Source organism: Adiantum capillus-veneris, chromosome 18 (assembly GCF_014529385.1).
Source record: "Adiantum capillus-veneris isolate H3 chromosome 18, ASM1452938v2, whole genome shotgun sequence".
Classification (NCBI taxonomy): Eukaryota; Viridiplantae; Streptophyta; class Polypodiopsida; order Polypodiales; family Pteridaceae; genus Adiantum; species Adiantum capillus-veneris.
Window position 1 is genome coordinate 39,451,775 of NC_140948.1, and position 19,586 is coordinate 39,471,360.

The window sequence follows — 19,586 nt, forward strand, 5'->3', positions numbered from 1 at the left end:
TAACCATCGTTTCTTATCCCAAGGTCACAACAAATTCAAAGCTTCAACAAATGAGAAAAAGCCTCTAAACTGCACAATGGCAGATTTGACAACTATTTGGGATTCACTACAACAATGATCCGGCCTTGACTAATCCACCAAAAGATATGTCAAGGTATTCCATATTTTTGATGCTTCCATATTGGAAATAGTTAAAAATACAACACCTCTTGGATCCCATGCACATATTCAAGAATGTAGCTCACACCCTGTGGACCACATTATTGGCAAAAAGGACTCATTGGGATCGAGGGAGGATTTGAGGGTCTTGAAATGTCTCCCTGCCTCCGCCATTCCATGTCGAGCTCCCAATGGGAAGATTGTGCTTCCTAAAGCGCCATGGATGCTAGCCAAAGAAGAGCTAGATCAAGTGAAGGATACCATTGTGTCTATTCGCACACCAACATGATACATGAGGTCACTAAAGGGAGATTTCACAAAGCAAAGAAAGGTGGAAGAGTTCAATTATGGGTTGAAGTCCTATGATTCTCTCTATTCTCTCTGTTTTTTTTTTTTTAGGGCACATATGATATGTGTGTATCTTTCTCTCTTGCTCACTTTCTTGTTTACTATTTTGACATTGTAGTTTATTTTGCTAGTGAATATGTGCATATGCAGGGACAAGAAAGTGAGGGAAGCTATTTTTAAACTTGGAGAGCTAGTAAGGTGTACCACAAGACTCCACTCAACTAGACGTTTCTATGTACACAATAACCTCAACTAGCACTTAGTGTATTCTTGTAGATTTGTGAGATCCATAGAAATCAAAATAGATACCATCCCTACTGTTCAGACACTTGTAGTGGAAATCGTGTGTGCCATTGAGGATGCATTTCCTCGATCGGTTCTTCTTAGCCAAATCCACCTCTTGGTTTGCATGGTTGAGGAGATCGCTATATATGGAGTAGTGCACGCACGATGGATGTTATTTTTAGAGAGGTTTTTAAAGACTCTCAAAGATTTTGTGCGGCTACGATCCCAGTCAGAGGCATGTATGGCCGAAGGGTGGATCGTGCAAGAGGAATTTGTTTACATCTTAAAGTATTTGGCACAAGTTGATCCCTCAATGCCTCGAATGTGGTCAGACGAGGAATGCAAGGATGACTTCACACTTGCCAAGTGGAAAGGGAAAATTATTTAACATGGATGTGAATCTCTCGTGAGTGGTCAATAACTTTTGTATCCTTAATGCAAAGGTTATGACCAAGTGGGTGGACTTGTGGACAGTGGTAAAGGCAAGAAGTTTGTAGGAGAGGAAAGCATGGAAACAAGCGCATGGAGGAAGAAGGGCACCCCTAGTTTCTAAACACCTTGCATATTTTCCAGATCTCATTAGTGCTGAGTGGATTCATGAGAGAATGACCAAAGCAAAAGCACGCGGAGAAGACATCACCAACAAATAGTGGGAGTATGCACGAGGCTGCGTACCAAAGGTAGAGTACTCATATACTTAAACCATATTGTATAGTTTTTCTTGAATTTTACTTTTGTGATTGATAAAAGATATTTTCTTAGTTTGTAGTGCATTTCCTTTAACTCTATGATGTCAAAGGGTCGACACTTTCGTACACGCCACATTGACGAGCGTCGAACCACCATGGATTGTGGCATCATGGGCAACTTTGACACAGATGGTGATGAACCCTGGTACTGTGGGACTATTGAAAGGATACTAAAGGTTAATTTTAAAACCTTTCATACCTTCATCTTTGAGTGCAAGTGGTTTGCAAATGTGTCTAGATGGCATGATCGAATGGCCTCTACATGGTGGACTATAGTGTGCATCATACAAGGAGGTAGGACAATTTGCTTTTGCCAGGCAATTTTGGGTAGGTGAGTGAATATCTTCTTTACCCTTGTTTTCTTGTAACATTAATTATACCAATGTTACTCACTTTGAGCTTCTCTTCTATAGGTAATCTATGTCCTAGCAATCCACCAACCAAAACTTTGGTTCGTAGTTCTCGTAACACCTCGGGGGAGAACCATTTTTGCCACTAACGAAATGGAGACACTACAAGAGGCTCTTCACATTAGCGACGCTCACACAGCGACGCTCAAAAAAAAAAATTCCCGGCGTCGCTATGAGCGTCGCTATGAGCGTCGCAAATTTACAAAGAAGTTTGCGACGCTCATAGCGACGCTTATAGCGACGCTCATAGCGACGCCAGCTGGGGTAAAAAAAATAACCGAGCGCGCCCAAAAACTCAGATCTCAGATCTGAGTTTTTCGGCGCCCTCAAGCAAAGAGCAGGTAACGCTCTCCCTCACTCTCTCTCTCTCTCTCTCTCTCTCTCTCTCTCTCTCTCTCTTTTTCTTTTACACACACACACACACACACACACACATGAGGAGAGGAAGGAGAGCCAGGTATGCTCCTTCCCTCTCCTCATTCTCATGTTCCCTTCCCCTCTTTCTCTCTCCCTCGCTCTCTCTCTCACACACACACATACACACACACACATAGTGTTTTTGAGAGAGAGAGAGAGAGAGAGAGAGAGAGAGAGAGAGAGAGAGAGTGCAAAAACGCACACACATACGTAAACAAAGAATGCACACACACATTGAGAGAGAAAAAGAGAGAGAGAGCATGCATAAACAAAAAACGCACGCATTGAGAGAGGAAAAGAGAGAGAGAACATGCATAAACAAAAAACGCACACATTGAGAGAGGAAAAGAGAAAGAAAACATGCATATGATCCAAAAAAACGCACACACATTGAGAGAGAAAGAAAGAGAAACTAAGGGAGCGTCGTAGGAAACTAATTAAAATTAAAAGACCTAAAGATCTAGCCGACGAGGAGTTGAACTGAAGACCTATTATTCAAGAGAGAAATGGCATAATCAATCTATCATACTTGGCATGGGTGATAGAAAGGTTATACCATTTATCTCTTTTTATTGGCACACACATCCACACACGCGCACACACACAGGAAGAAGAGAGTTATAACGTCGTAGGAAACTATCTTAAAAGACGTTAAAGATTAGGTTATATGTAGACTTACATTAAATTAGATTTAGGTTTATTTTTAACTAGATTTACGTTTATTTAAGCTAGATTTAGATTTACGTTATATTAGATTAGATGCGGGTCTCCATAGACTGCGATGCCTGCATGAAGCGGGTGAAGAAAGCCCTCAATGGAATATAGGGTATTGCTGCCTTCACTCATGGTGGGCTCCGTCGATCCAAAAGTACTGGTGAAATGTCTTCAGAAGATAGGGAAGAAGGTGGATCTTCAGGGCGGCAAGAGTCACTACATCCCCGACACAATGACCATCTAGACAACCTCTAGTCATTATACTTACGTTAAATTAGATTTAGCTTTATTTTTAGTTAGATTTATGTTTATTTAGATTTACGCTTATTTACGTTAGATCGAGTCCACGCAAGAATTACTTACGGTTTAGGGTTTAGAGTTAGACGAACAGTGAAGAGATCTACTGTGAAAAGATGTTAAGATGAAGTGAAGTGCTACAGCTAGAGAAGAGGCAAAGGGATTTTGTCCACTACATGCAGTATCATGTAGACGTGGGTGTCTAGATTTCTTGTACCCACAAATATAGGTATTGACCAATAAAGACGAGATTATAACCCGGTGGTTCTGATCTCCGTGCACCTCTAGACCGAGGTGTGCGGGGATTGGACATGACTAGAGAATGTGAGGTAAAGAGAGAGAGAGAGAGAGAGAGAGAGAGAGAGAGAGAGAGATAAGACGAAGAATTCCAATAGAATATTAAATTTGTTGTCTAGGTTATAAGTTTTTTATCCTCATTATGAGTAGCGACGAGGATGTGGGACCGTCCAACCGAAACACCTATCTCTCAACGAGGGTCTTATGTCCTTGTAATCAATGCAAGCATGCTGTGCGACGGACAAGACGTGTTTCTTTGCAGCACGTTCGCGAATTTGGCGAGTTCGATCCATCTATTATAGATCGAGTTGTTGCCAATTATAACTCGTCGGACTCTGACGCTGGCCAACAAGCAGCAATCTTGCAACCCAATAGACGTATTCGCAGGCGCTTTGGTCAAGCAGCATATGTGAGGCCACAAGATGTAGCCTCTGACAGCTCGGGGGATGATCATGCATACACATTCCCAACGAGACAATGTTTGAGCCCGAGATTGATGAAATGATCGAGACGATCATGGATTCAGAAAGGCTTATCTATGATGATATGAAAAGTGAAGCCGATACATCATTGTATAATGGAGCACGTATGTCTAGATTGAAAGCACTCCTGGTTCTTCTCAACATGCAGGCAAAGTTTGGATGGAGTGACACTAGCGTCACAGCGCTTTTCAGGTGATCTATTACAATTAGTTTACTTTAATAGAACTCTAAATGTATAATGATCTGATAGATTTTTACACGACTGTGCAATCTCGGTGTTGAGAAGAAGATGACGGAAGATCTAGAGGCTAAAATCAACCGATTTTGCATGCTTCACAATCCAGTGATGCAAAAGTGGATTTCACAATATGAGGATGCAAAGCAAGAGCGACAAAGGGCACGAATCGAGTGGAGACGGGGAAGACGACCACCGATGCACTATCCAGCGGTTCTGGAGAGCCTACCAACCTTCATGAGCTTAAGATGGTTGCACAACCAATTGAAAAGCGCACAACAATGCGGTGACGAAGTGACTGAAGAAGAGTGGGAGTACTCTCGGGGTTGCGCGACCAAGGTAAGTTTGCAATGTACGACTAACAAGTGACTTTATTTATAAAAGTTTGAACGGCCACTCATAATCTTTGTTCGTTGTAGTATAAGTCATACACAGCAGCATGGTGTAAAGGTCGACATTTTAGGGTGGAACGAATCGACAAAAAGCGTTTTACTCAAGATTGTGGAATCATGGCAAAATTTGAACAGTCTAGTCGACGACGTTCCTCTGATGTAGATCCCGTGGTGGCGGAACTCACTTACTTCGGCACGCTGCAAGAGATTTTGAGGATCGATTACAGAGGATTTTTTGTCGACTTGTTCGACGTGCAATGGTTCAAGATAATCATGGAGGGTCGAAACGCTACTGTGCGTAGAGGAGAGTCTGGTTTTCTTGAGGTGGATTCTACTAAGAAATGGACTGACCTAAGAGACACTTTCGTACTACCCGAGCATTGTGAACAAGTAAGTATATAAATAGTTAACATCCCCTTTTACAAGTTATGTGCTTGAAAGCTCTCATGTAAGTTATGTGGCTCTGGCAGGTAGTATTTCATCCTACAAAGTCTACATCAAACTGGTGGTACGTCATAGAGGTAGCCCCTCGTAGTGCAAGGACGTATGAAGGCTACCATGTGCCAATCACAACGACATCAATGGAGGAGATCAGAGAAGATGCTCAATCAGAAGCCGCTGCGGTGGTGCCAGACGAGCATCAAGATGCTACTACTCTATATGGGGTGCATGCAGAGGAGCTACAAAATGAAACAGAGGATATGTGTTTAAACGGAGAGCTCTATATAGATATAGGAAGTTATGCTGAGTTATGCGAGGATGAGAGAGAGATCTCTTAAAGCCACAAATATTGTATTTGAACAATTTTGCTCCGTGCTGTAAAAGCTCTAGCTCTCTAAGTAGCTTCCATGGTGTGTAACGCTCTTTTCTACTCGCGCTCACATCTTTTGATTGAAAATTCTGAGTTTTCGACTTGCCCTCTTCTACCACTCGATTCATTGCGTCATTGTATTTATATGCGTCATTACGTCATTGTATTTAATGGTCTTTGCGTCATTGTCTACTCTATTCATTCAATATTAAGTTTAAATATTCGTGTGTTTAATGCAGGTATGGATGATGAGGAGTTTCTTTCTTCTTTGTCACCGCAGCAGAGACAGTGGTACGTGGAGCGTCATCGCTCTGGCGCATCATCGCGCGTTCCTACACCATCCGCATCTCCCTCTCTTTCGGAGCATTCGGCGCGCTCCGAAGCTTCGGCGTCGACGAGACGAGCGTCACACTCGTCTAGACACCGGCGCTCTACTGGTGGCGGTGGCGGTTGTTGTGGGGATTCCGCCACCGATGCCTCCACACCGCCTCGTGTTCGACGAAGCTCTTTACCCTCCCCTTCTTTGCCCGCCCCCACACCAGCCACAGCATCGCCATCTACGCCAGGTTTTGCACGGCTGACTATTCCTAGAAGCTACACACCTCTACCTACTCCGCCAGGAGCCACCCCACTCGACACTCCTCGCTTCGGGGCCCAGACGCCGGTGGAGACACCTGACGTCCGTACCCCCATCGACACGCCGCTAGAGACCCCTGCCGGGACACCCAGGTTCACGCGTCACCGGCCAGAGGGCTTGCCTTACTCCGTCAACATCAACGGCGGCATCATCATGGATGATGACGGCAAGAAGGTGATCTCGCGCATGCGTGGTCTTTGCTCTCAGCTATTTAGACACTATATACTAAACAAATGGAGTGAAGTACCAAGTGATTTAAAAAACAGAGTCATCAGCATACTTCATGATGAGTTTCCCGTTCCAACACGGGATCAGCGCTTCAATGAAGACCTGATGAAGATTCGAATGCGCGAATACTGCAAACACAAGCGTTCCGAAGTGCAAAAAGCAATCAAGAATGGGTGCAATAGGCCAGATTGGCTAGCCAAAGAAGATTGGAAGAATGCGAAGAAAGCAGCGCGCGAGAATCCCGACAAGTGGAAGCAACAAAAGGATGCAGCCAGAGCGCGAGTAGAGGCAGGGAGCTCGCACCACTTGGGGAGCGGTGGATGGGCATCATTTGAGGCCGATTTTGTAAGTCTTTTCACATTGCTCTTTATGCATGTTCGATAGTTTAGGGTTTATGAGTTTTTTAGTTCTAACATAATGAAATCTTTGTATGTTTTGACAGTGGTCGATGACAGGACGTGATCCCACACCGTACGAGCGCGAGTACGCAGGCAGGAAGGGCTTAAACGCCCTGATGGACATTCTCAGTTCTCGCGGTGGCATGGTTAGTATTAGGGTTTACTCTTTTTTATTTTTTGTATTGTTTTATAAATGTCGTTATATGTTTATACTTACTGAAAGCTGTCTTATTGTCTTCTTTTGCAGAATTCGACAGATACGCCGCTTGGACGCGATGAGACGTCTGATTAGACGACGTCAGTTTAGCCGTAGCTAGATAGCATTAGTTTAGGGTTTCTCATAGCTTATGTATCATGAGACGGATTTTATACGTCTTTTTGAACCATGTATATTATTACATTTGTCACCGCAATTCCTTTTGCCAATCAATTCTTTATGCCTATGATGTTGTACAATTGTCATTATTACATTTGCCAATCAATTCAGTTTGTCTATGATGTGTACAATTGTCAATTTTGCAAACAATGCGTCTTGTGGGTGACTATTTTGGGTCTATTATTTACCTTTGCACTTTTTTTAAAAAGTGAATCAAGTACAATATGGTTGATGGGTGGCAGGGCATTCAATGCCCTGCCACCAAAAAAATATTCTCTCAGGCGTCGCTATTTATGGCTCTGTCGCGTCGCTATATGCGTCGCTATACTCTTCTGTGAGAGCGTCGCTATCTGCGTCGCTATAGGCGTCGCTATGGGCGTCGCTATATAGCGACGCTCATAGCGACGCCTATAGCGACGCAGATAGCGACGCCTATAGCGACGCTCTCGTAGCGACGCTTTTAGCGACGGTTATAGCGACGCCGGGGGTTATAAAAACCCAGTGTATTTCCGTCGCTAAGAGCGTCACAAGAGCACACAACCTCTTGTAGTGAGACCATCTTTGACCCTCTTCCACCTGCTACTTTGGATGAGGGGAAGACATAGGAGAGAGAGATTAATGCTTCAAGTCCCACGACCGTAAGTCTTAGCGATGATGAGATGGAGGATGATAAATTCAAAGATGATGAAGCCAACATATCCACAAACAATAATTCTATTTCTCTCTTTTTTGATTTAGGAGCCATGGGCTTAGAATTGGACGACGCTTCTTGTAGAAATCTTTTGGAAGATGATTCATAAATATTTTGTATACTTTAGGGTGAAAGCATGTTAACCTGTCGCGCTTTTTGTGCTAGTTAGCAGTTTCAAGTTAGCACATCTTCAAAAAGTTGGGCGTCTGGTAAATTTTTTACAAATAATATCAAAATTTGTCGAACGTTGTACATTTGGATTCCTTGTTTCAAGTGCTTTCTATTGATATATCATATGTCATAGATCTTGGATCGAGATGTAGCTCAAGTTATTGTACTAGTTAGCATATGTCAAAATTGTGCTGGTTAGCATTGTCCGGGACATAAAAAAGCATGACACGTTAACATATATGCTTTCACCCTTTAAGTTATGATTTTTTTTTAATTATGTCGTCCATTCATGATCTCTCTCTCCCCCCCTCTTTCTCTCTCTAATTTTGTGAAGACTGCTAAATTATGTTAATCAATTGGGAGTGAATAATTTAATTGATAACAGAATATCTATAATTTTTTGGAGCAATTACTTATGTAAAATAACAAATTCTTTGAATTTTTCTAAGAAGTTTTGATATTATAAAGCGTTATGGGTGCAAGTGGATCTAGCATTTTGAGTTGTGCGCAGTGTGAGAGTGCTCTGAAGAAGAGTTTATTTATTGTGCTCTTTGTTCAACACCTTCTCATGACAAGAGAGCTCTTTGACACCACTACATAAAGCCTTGCAGAATATGCGAAGAGTGCATTGATGCAGTCGCTCGGGTGAAATGTGTATGTGGTAGTAGAAGCGTTAATAAAGACAATAATAAAAGCAAAAATATCTGCAATAAGCAAGAGAATGAGAAAGATTCTTGCAAAAGTGTAGGCCACGTGCACATTGTTGCAAGATAGCGCTTGAAGAAACTAATATAGGTGCTACCATCTTGTAAAATGTGGACACACTTCACTCTATCATCCCCATGCCTCGACTGAAGATCTTGTCCATGTTTGGCTTCTCATCTCTGGCAGTGCTTGCTTTACATGGAAGCGTATGCATAACTTCAGGATGGAGCATGCTCTTCGTAGTTTCATGTTTATCCACATAGCTATTGTTTCATGTTTTAATATTATTTTTTTCTTTTTTAAAAAAATTTATATAATGTTCTTTAATTTCTTTTTACAAGCAAAAGAGAGAGAAACACCAAAATTTGAATGTTTAAGCACCTAATTGGTGTTCAATAATAGACGTGGTAATTTTAGTGATAATAATTGCGACAATAAATGCAATAATAACAACGGGTACATCTGTGGTAATATTTGAAATACAAAAAATAACCTCCGAACCCCCCCCCCTCCTCTCTCTTCCCTGCGCCCCAGTTCATTTTGTACTCTCTCTCAACAAAACAAGGTAAATGAGCGCGGTAAACGTTTTAAGATTTTCATAGTGGAGTGTGTGACTATAAATATGCAGTCCTTTCAAGAGCTTCTCCACCCTCATAAGACCTACACCATTAATGTAATGATCTCCTCTCTTTCACGACTTATCTCTCCTATTTTAATCGTTGTTTATGTGTGCATAGGTTATCTTGAATTCATTCATGCACTAATGGGTGACCTCTCTAGGCTTTTCTCCTAAGTGCTCTTTTAGTTTTAACATTTTTGATGTGTGATTTGCTTATAGATTAGTATGCATGGCCCTTGCATGGCTTATTAAGTGTATGGATTAAATTGTTGCTTTGATGATTGATTAGTGTATTCTCGACTCATTAGATCCATGTATGTATGCTTGTATTTGGAGTGTAGAGCAGGGCTTTGTTGAATTCGAGCACCATCATTGCTATGTATGTGGAATTGAGTTAGTAGAATTGAGATGTCATAATAATCAATATCTAATTCTTCTAAATGATTTTCTCATATTAAACTGATCATTTAATGTGGGGAAGTGCCAAGGGAGAAAAAGCTAGAATATTGGTTAAGTTAGCAGACCGGCCACAGTAGGGATCCAAAGGAGGAAAAATAGGGATCCAAAGGGGGGGCCATCTGCAAAAGAGCCATGTGAAACAATGGGCCAAAAAGACCCTAAGGTTCAGCCCATTAAGACTTCCAAAATGCTAAGGTTCCAAAATTCAAAGGTTGTGTCCAAAGGTCAACCCTAGGGAAAATTGGATGCTTAATGTGTGCCCTAAAAGTCTTTGCATATCCCTACATGGGAGGGGGCGAGCCCCAAAGCTAGGGGATGAGAGAGAAAGCCACACACACACACACAGGCTCCCTTTACACAAAGGGAATGAGGGACACATGTCAGCTCCCTAGGCCAGATGCCCACAAGGTGTGCCCAATTCCTATTGGAAGACCCTTGAAGTGGACCAATGAGAATTAAGCTAGAGTAAATCTAGTTTAATTAATTTAAAAACATTTAATAAAAGAAACCAATAAGAATTAAGTGTCCTAGAAGACTATTGGGCAGTCTCCCAAGGGGTCCAATGAGCATTCAAGAGCCCCATGGCTTGCCTGATTCCTATTGGCCAGGAGGCAAAGGGGTCCAATGAGAGTTTAGTTTAATTATTTAATTACCTAAAGCTCTCACAAAAGGGGAAAGGGGGACACATGTCAGAAGGCTATCACTTATGCTGCTTAATCCCTATTGGCTTGACCTGGGGAGGTCCAATGAGGCAAAAGCCAGACTTATTTAGCAGCTAGGGCTCGCCCAAGAGAGGGGGGGGGCTGATTTTTGCTTGGCATTGACACACACACTCTCACACTTGACCATGTGTGAAGGGAAAATACTCTATCTCCTCCCAAGCTTTAATGGAGAGCTCATCACCTACTCCAAGCTTGTGAGATAGAAGCCTACATCAACACTCTCTTGGCATGTGGATGCAAATCCAACCAAGAGCCAAGCTTCAATGCATGCTCATCTTCTCTACCAAGCTAATTACTAAGCTAAGCTATGCTAATATGAGTGATTATGTGAGGAGATGTACTTCTTTCTTGTAAGATACTTCTTTTTCCTCTCAATCTACTCTCATACCCTGCTAGCTCTCACCATCTTCGAAGGTGTGTGAGGTCTTGGGTCTGAGAACGGGGATAATTCAAGTTGTGTTTGATTAAGTGTTTTGCTTGGTGTATGAAGCTTCCATCTTCATTGCACTAGCTAGTCTTGAAGGAACACAAAGAATTGTATTGTACAATGTCTCTCTTGATGGGAGAAACCATAATACAAAGCCTTTTGGAGGGGGGACCGGCTCCATGCAAATCCGGTCCTCAACTGTTGTCAATAGCTTAATTGCTCTCTCTTTTGAAAGTATTGTCGATGCTATCTAACTAGGTGTTATGCTTTTTGTTGCTCTCTCCACCCAAGCACTCTTGTAATTCTCATTAGGAATCAACTCTAATGAAATGCCCACTATGTTCATGCTAAATTCCGCTACACAAAAGATTTTAGGCCATTAAATGTTACATGAGAAGACGTGGGTTGAAGAATGCCATTGATTTGAACACGTTATAGTAGCTCCTCTTTGTTTCCATGGAACAGAACACTAATTGTTGATGAGTGTTTCATGCTTCAATTAATGTATATTAGAGCCTTGTAGTGCAATGGCTATCTACACATGAGGCAATGATCCAACCATCCATCAATCATTAACCCATGAAAGGGAAACTTTGGAGGGAAAAGTCACCTTTTTCTTATTACATTTCATTATAGCCTCATATAAGCAATTCAAGAGAGAATACTTGTGCACAATTCTCATAGTAAAGCTTCATTGTCTTCTCCTTTCTCCTCTTTGTGCCTTGCGTTCATGTCTTGCTTCATCTGTCTGTATGCCTCTTTCAAGTACACATTGCACCGCGATCAAGACCATACAAGTGGTTTCACACACTATTTACTAAGCTAGAAGCAAAAACCTCAAAAATACAATGCAGTTGCCTCATTAGTTGTAGAATTGTCTAAATTACAAGTAGTCATAAATGTTTGAAGAGATATAGTCTACAAAAGGTTAAAGGCAGTTTGGACGGTTGGTGAAACTGTGGTTAATAGCTCAGATTTTGGTATAAATCCTGGTTTTGAAATTGAGGAAAAGTCTCATTTGTTTGAGTCAATTTGAGTTTACTTGGTGCTTGCCATCTAATTTGGGGTACTGGCCTCTCTTGAGCATCCTTGTGTGTGTGTGTGTGAGAGAGAGAGAGAGAGAGAGAGAGAGAGAGAGAGAGAGAGAGAGAGAGAGATCAAAATCATAGTATAGACAAAGGCATTGGTGATTTATCCTCTTTTGATCAGTAAGCTTTCTTTCTTGTTGATTCCTTTAAGTGCTTGTAGATGACGGGCTATGATCAGCAAGAGGCTGTAATGTGTGCAACAGTAATTGATTCCATGTGTCGATTGGTCCCGGCAAACACCAATGCAAGCAATCAAACACAGGCTCGCCCGGTTCCTGCCTTCTATGGGTTCCGGGATGCCCATCGGGCCGCAAAAATGCACTGTATGTGATATTAAGAAGTTTGAGCCTTGAGGTGTCATCAACATATGCCATAGCCTTGTCAAACTCCTCTATTTGAACCTTGTTGATTTTCCTGCTTATCCAATCCATGGGTGGTATGCCACCATTTTGATGGGAAAAAGGGCTCGTCCTTTTGCACACTCCCCCTGTGCTCCATGTGCCATTCTTGAAATGATCCACCGTCACCGTTCGTAGGACTATTATCCCTTTGTACTCGTTTGACATTTGCTTCAAGACATTTCTTAGCGCAATCCCCATCGCAGCCCACATCTCCACTTTTGTCACATTAAGCTGTGACCCTTTGCTTGCACCCAGCACTTTGTTGTTTACATAATACAAGCTCTCCGTGAAGTACCAATATCCCGTCGACATTACTGCAATGTCATACTCCGCTAGCTCCCTCCACCACACCATATCCGGAACATCGAGGTAAACCTTGCGAATGTCGTCCTCTGGCTCCGTGTAATTAACAAGAAATCGGGACTGAAAGTTTGCCAGCGTAAAGTTAGAAGAAGGAAAGAGCCATTTGTACTCTTTCTCATGGGGATCGGAGTAAAGATTGATGGGTTCTTCTGCCTGAATGCATGAAAATATAGTCCAAGTCAATAACTGTGCCATTGCATTGGCTAAACTTAGAATCATATACAGCCAAAAGAGAAGAGAATTAATCTCACTTGTCTAAGCATGCAGTGAAGGGATTGCATTTGATTGCGAGCCAGGGAGTCGCCGATAAAGGCTAACTTCTTTCCACGCATTAATTCGAGGAAGTGGGTTCCATCAAAAGGAGGAAGCTCACAATCAAAGGGTTTCCATCTCCAATGAAGGTAATCCCTATCAGGTCTTCCATTCTGCAAGCAATTTTGAGAGCGCTGAATGTATTGGCATGTATTGTTGGTGTATAGAGGATGGCTATCAATGTCCGGTACCCACTCGCCTTGTGAGAGGTCGCATCGTCCTGCATCGACATTTCAAGATAAGAATGGCCTGAATGACCTTGAATCTTCAAACTAATTATATATATAAACACTTCTGGCTCAAACAGGAATGTGTAACTCAATACCCACTCACAATAGTCTGATTCCTATACTTTTTCTGTGCAATCTTTGCGTATGCGCACATAAGCGCACCCACATGTGTCAGATACATGATATCCTAAATTTCCCTGCCAAAATGTGCTCCTAGCGATAAGAAATAATTGATTGCACCCATACAAGAATCGTCGAATAATTAAATGCTATAATTAGATCATCATGATATTGCCCATGCTAATAATATGAGGAAGCTACACAGCAAACTACTTGCAAAACATTAGAGCAAAGTACGTCAAGATGGGATCGAGAGCACATACCAGATGATGTACTGGAGCCAAGCTCTGGCGTGTGGGGAAAAAAAATAAGAGACCACCAGCAATTGGAAAGCAGGAAGGCGACAATTGCCAGGGATACCAGCGAGCTTGCGCCCCCGGCCATTAATAGTAAAGGGGGCCAGCTGAGTGTAGTCGAGTGCAGCTTGACGTTGCCAAAACCCATGTGTGTGTGTGCGTGTGTGTGTGTGAGAGAGAGAGAGAGAGAGAGAGAGAGAGAGAGAGAGTTAAATGCACCTCTTTCGCGGGCCTGCAGTAAGTGTGTCTTGTGCGCCGGAAGAGAAAGAGAGAGGGGGAGGGGCGGGGCGCTCTTTGCTTGATGTGGGTCGTTGGTTATGAGAGTGTCGAAGCAGAAGCACGGTATTTGGCGGGTGGCGGGGACGAGGAGGAGGAGGAGGCCGGTGCGTGGTCGCCCACATGAGTAAGGCATCATATCATACTATCTAACTCTTGGGTGGAATGTCCATGTATACCAGCAAGACGTAGCGGTCCTGTATTGTTTTTGTTGGAGCCCATCATTCACAATCCTACTGTAGACGTCGTTCTTAGGGTGGGTTCAGACTAGGCGGCAGAAGAAAAATGGAAAAGGGAGTTGATCCTCCATGTCGAAATTTAATTGGTTGGAGTTGAGGCACTCTTGTGCCGGGCCCTCCATTTTTCTTCCGACCCACACTGTTCACACTAGGTGGTAGCAGATTTAGGAAGGCTTGTTTCTTCCGCCAATTCAGTCTGAACCCAGCCTTATGTAACCAATTTTGTGTCCATCAACACTTTTGCAAACGTCTCAAACTGTGGCCTTGTAGATGAGGAGAGTTCGGATTCTCGTCGATTGTGTTGCTTTCCAACTTCTCTTCTCATCGATGATTGTCGTAGAGGTGTAGAGGGGCATAGATTGTTTATAATCCCTCCTTGTAAGATTTGATTATAACACCTCCTTGTAAACAATTGCCTTGTTTTGATTGTGGCCCATAGATAGGAGGAAATGCACTTGTCCATTCCAAACAAGATGCACGTACTAAAACACCTAAAAAGCTAACTCCTAACTGGCTACTGTCACTAGACTTTAAATGAGTTACAACACTCCTATGCTAGATAGGGTAATTGGGATCATGATTGGCAAACAACCTCAAGTGCTTCTCAGATAGACATGCCACCATGCACAAAGTTGTGCTTCTTGACTTCAAGCAAACTTGCAAGAAGCTACAACCACCTCGTCGAAGAAATGTGACCAAACACTTGGCATTTTGGAACTCATGATTCTTGATTTCATGTAATAAATGGAAATTCTACAATGAGTTTGTTAAATCAATGGGACCAAGCATTTTGATGGTAGTAGACATAGTGATCAATCAAGCATGTAGAGCCCCTTTCGAGTCCAAAGTGTAGAAGTAGTACCATGAAAAATGTTCAAGTTTCTTTAGTAGGTACGATGAATGGACAAATTGCCAACTATCACTCCTTTTGCAAACAGTTTCTTTGCTTCAATTGTGCTCCTTTGCTTCAATTCTGCTCCCATGGATAGGGAAAAATTTACTTATGTTGGTTATGGCAATTTGTACAAAATAGAGAGCTTAGAGGACTTGAAACGACCTCAGAATCTAAATCTTCAATTTCTCCGGTTCCAAGCTTCCTATGTGCATGATAATGAAATTTTGATTGCCACAACCAACACTCAGCACTTCACAAACAAAGTTATCCCTTGCATTTTGGAACTCATGATTCTGATTTATTGTAAAAATTGTACAATGAGTTTGTTGTTACCCTTTGCATTTTGGAACTCATGATTCTTGATTTCATGTAATAAATGGAAATTCTACAATGAGTTTGTTAAATCAATGGGACCAAGCATTTTGATGGTAGTAGACAGAGTGATCAATCAAGCATGTAGAGCCCCTTTCAAATTCAAAGCAATATATCTTCAAAATGGCACTTATATATAGATATTTTCCTTTGTTGTTGCATGCAGGCCAACATACTTTGTTTTGTTTTGTTCTAGGAGTCGGGTTTGGGCACTCCCGGCCGTTCTCCTCATATACCAAAAAAGTAAACAAGAAGAACGACCGAGACTATGAACCCAGGCTCCTAGGGTAGACCCAAGCCAACATAGTGCACATGTGTGTGTGTGTGTGTGTGTAAAGGGGGGGGGGGGGGTTGGAAGGCATCTATGTGGGAGTTTTATATGTATGAGTGAAACTCAGGGAGTGAAAATATAAGCAGGTTGTAGGCTTTAATAAATGCATATTTATAAAGAGCATTATATACTGATGCTTGAATGCCATGTATGGGACATGGCATATACGATGCAAACATGAGCTGTATGTAAAGTTCTAGCATCACTAAATGTGTTGCCAAGTGACTCATGAATGCCTCTAGAGTGATCCCAATGGGCATCCTTATAAGGATTATGAGTTTTCTTTGTTTTTTTGTTCCACTTAGACCATGCATTAGGAAAGGAATGGGCTCTAGGAGGACCTATTTATTTGCCCTAGGATTAAAAATGGGATTATGGAATGGTCAAATGGGCGGATGCCATATGGACTGAAATGGTGGGTATGGTAGGGCCTAAAAGTAAGTGGTCAAACTTGTAGGCTCAAAGGTGGTGAGAAATAAATCTTTGATAGTATAATGAAAAAATATCTTATGGAATGGAAAATTTGAACCTTTCTCTAAAAGGTTGCCCAATATAAAACATAATATTTTCTCTCTCTAATAGATGCAAGTTCCCCCCCCCCCCCTTTTTTTAAAGGGGGTGTTGGTGGATAGCCCTAGCCATGGGTATCGATTCCTTCCCTATGACAGAACCTATGGAAAAAGCCCCTAGTCTATTAGATGCCCATGTCAAAGTGGATGATGTATTACTACCCAATGAGCCTATAACCTCTACCTTGTATTACACTGCTAATCAATCCATGCTCAGTAACGTTCTCGGGTTTACTCCCTAAGCCACTAGCCTTCACGCTAATTGAAGCTAGTTAGTGTGCCCCTTAGTTTTCACTTTGCATTTCGGATTGCATTTGCATTGTGTTACTATGTTGAAGGCCATGCCTACATTTTCAAAGCTCGGAAGGAAGTTCTAATGACAAATTGCAGAAATGCGTCTATGTGTGTATGTAGCCATCACTGCTAGCTTTTTATTTAGCCCATTTGCAGACATTTTGAGCTAAGCTTCGCTAAACAATGCCTCAATCAAGTTCCAAGATTTTAAGGTCACTTTATAGTTAAGTTAAGAAGGAGAAGAAGCACGTGTGCACTTGAGAGCATTCAATACTCTAAGCCTTTTTGGTGGGAAAAAGCCTCAAAGACTACATGAGTAGTGAGCACGCGGAATAACCACTTATTTTAAGGGTCTTTTGAGTTTTTAAAAGGGGCACAAGGGCCACCAGCCAAAATATGGACCTCAAATTAGTGCCAACTCAAAGTGATTGTATTTGTTGCGTGCGTGAGTAAAAGCCCAAGTGCACGATTCCCTCTAGAGGAAAATCACTTGTGCACAATCTCTCAAAAATTTAAGATGTCTGTGTGCGCACAATAGTCTCCTTCTCTATGTGAGAGACACAAATAGTGACCCCCATAGGAACCACTTTACTGCATGTCTTGATGTCCTCGCCCAAGTCTACGCCATCCATCTGCCCTTGGAAGCTTGTCTCTCTCTGCCTCTCCACCCATATCTGCTGGCTCTGACAATAGCTGCCACTTCCATGCCAACATCGTGTAGTTGATCACCTTTGGCGATGACTTCTTCTCAACTCACGCAAGCATCTCTTTCCATCTGCAATCGATTAATCATCATGCTTTTGAAGCGATTTTCGATTACAATAGTGTTCACTGTTGTGCCTTGATTTGGAGGGAGTCTGCCATCATACCCTCTCAATTGCTCTCAACCTTGTAGCATCGACTGCATGCCTTGCAATCTGAACAACAACCACCATCATATGTGGCCCCCGCTGTCGAACCCCTTGACTAATGCTTGGCCCGTTGAAGCACCCATTGTCGTGCAACTCCACTCCCATGCTAAGAAATATACCAAGAAGATGCACATCGAGCTTAATTGAAGCTTACCTGATCCTTGATCAGTGTCCATGGATTGTTAACAAGCTATTCGTACGGTTAATGTATGCTAGATGCGGCTTTAAAGGGTTAAAAAGATGCCTTAATGATGCTAAAGGAGAGTATGATTAAAGTGAGAATAGATGGGAGTTTATGATCTAGAACTACAATGCTTGAAGTGCTCTATTGGCTTGTCTTTACGGCTTGCCGATTGGAGCTACGGTGAAAAAGTTATGGCAGTTTGAAGCTTGAGTCAATTGCAGATCTGTACCGGGTTGGGCAATTGCAGCTGACGAGAGAGAAATGAAGTGAATGCATGGGGCTAAAGTGCTCACTTTGTGGAGCGCGTAGGTCTTTTTAGATTAGTGATCGGAGTTACGGCTACCAAGATATCGCCATATTAAATCTCATCGGGGACCAATTCCGTACTAGTCAAGTTGGCTCGATCGGAGTGCCATCTGGAATTTTTTACTTTGAGCAAGTTCCAAAATGTCATCTTATGTAGAACAATGATTGCAAGATATACCCAGCCTAGTTGCAGCAAGGAAACTCTAGGGAAATTAACCAAACGCAAAGGGAATGCCTTCTAGCAAATGCAATCACCTATACGTGCATCTTCAAAGCATGTGGCATTATACGAGATGTTAATATGGGCAGGAAATTTCACGATGATATTTTCATTAAATACTAAATTTTCTGCTAGGTTGCTTTGGTTGATATGCATGTCAAATGAGGTGGTTATTTACTAAAGCACAAAAAGTTATTGATGAGCTCTTTGTCCGAAATGTCCTCTCATGGAGCGTATTGATTGTGGGATATGCCTAGCTTGATAGGGGCTGCTGGAGAAAGATGTTGTGCTTGGAAATTCTTTGGTCAATGCGCATGCCAAATGTGGGGACTTTGTGGAGCAAAGAACTAAAGGCCACCCAAGGCAAGGGGCCTTACGGCCGCCCAAAGAGCTTAAAGGGGGTAAGTGGGAAAGTGAGGAAACAAAAGGCATGGTGAGGCGACAACTAGCGAGCAACGCAGAGGGAAAACAGAAGCTCGTAGAAACCAAGAGAGAGCTTGGATGAGCATGGCCAAGAGAAGTAAATCACCCAGCTCACCAACGCGCTCATTTTTTGCTCGATTTTCCGTCCATTTTGGTGCAGCTCCACATCCCACCTTCCACGTCATCAGGAAGGGTCACATGCCACGTCAGTCACGGTGTCGTGACTGCATTGAGGGGCTTATTTTTAGAGGATTTGGAGGGCATAGCGAGGCGTAAGAGAGAAAAGGGGTGTGTTACAAACTAAAAGGGGGAGTTTTTTTTTTTTGGCTGGCTCATGAACGGAAGGGGAGGGAGGAGAGGACTCTCTCCATCTATCTCTCACTTGGCCTTGACAAAAAGGGGGTATCTTGCACTCTCTCTCTCTCTCTCTCTCATGCATGAAGAAAGAGGAAGAACGGGAGTCGGAGAGCGGGAAGAAGGGTGGAGGTCTCTCTCTCTCTCAAGCCAAGGCAAGGAAGGTTTCTTGCTCTCTCGCTCAAGCCACGAGAAGGAAGGTTTCTCACTCTCTGTTTCTCGGGACCTTGAGCCATAAGAGGAAGCCAAGACTCAAAGGACCAAGGGAGCTCGGTGAGCAAGCAAGGTGTTCTCTCCCTCTCTCGGCCATAATAAAAAGGAGGCAGAGGGGAAGGAGGCTAGACTTCAAGCTCTCAATCAAATCGGAAAAGCA

The 19,586-nt window shown here is 42.6% G+C and overlaps 1 protein-coding gene across 2 annotated transcripts; it reads right to left on the minus strand.

Moving 5' to 3' along the window:
• Positions 1-11,862: 11,862 nt before the first annotated feature.
• Positions 11,863-14,276, minus strand: LOC147435530 (xyloglucan O-acetyltransferase 4-like). Of its 2 annotated transcripts, none has more exons than XM_086488578.1 (3): positions 14,059-14,276; positions 13,133-13,413; positions 11,863-13,034 (listed from the first exon to the last, which is right to left on the minus strand). In XM_086488578.1, exons 1-3 carry the CDS (start codon positions 14,252-14,254, stop codon positions 12,264-12,266), a joined length of 1,248 nt encoding a protein of 415 aa, XP_086344704.1. In that variant the 5' UTR covers positions 14,255-14,276; the 3' UTR covers positions 11,863-12,263. The 2 variants fall into 2 exon arrangements, with proteins under 2 accessions (XP_086344704.1, XP_086344703.1); XM_086488577.1 differs by having other exon boundaries at positions 13,807-14,253.
• Between the last annotated feature and the right edge of the window lie 5,310 nt (positions 14,277-19,586).

What these genes read in the sequence shown, in the direction of transcription:
- LOC147435530 (XM_086488577.1), bottom strand. Translation starts at nt 14,251, where the DNA reads ATGCCTTACTCATGTGGGCGACCACGCACCGGCCTCCTCCTCCTCCTC. An exon ending in TGGCTCCAGTACATCATCTG is followed by an intron (nt 13,414 to 13,806) that starts GTATGTGCTCTC and finishes ATGTCGATGCAG; the next exon opens with GACGATGCGACCTCTCACAA. An exon ending in TTCACTGCATGCTTAGACAA is followed by an intron (nt 13,035 to 13,132) that starts GTGAGATTAATT and finishes TCATGCATTCAG; the next exon opens with GCAGAAGAACCCATCAATCT.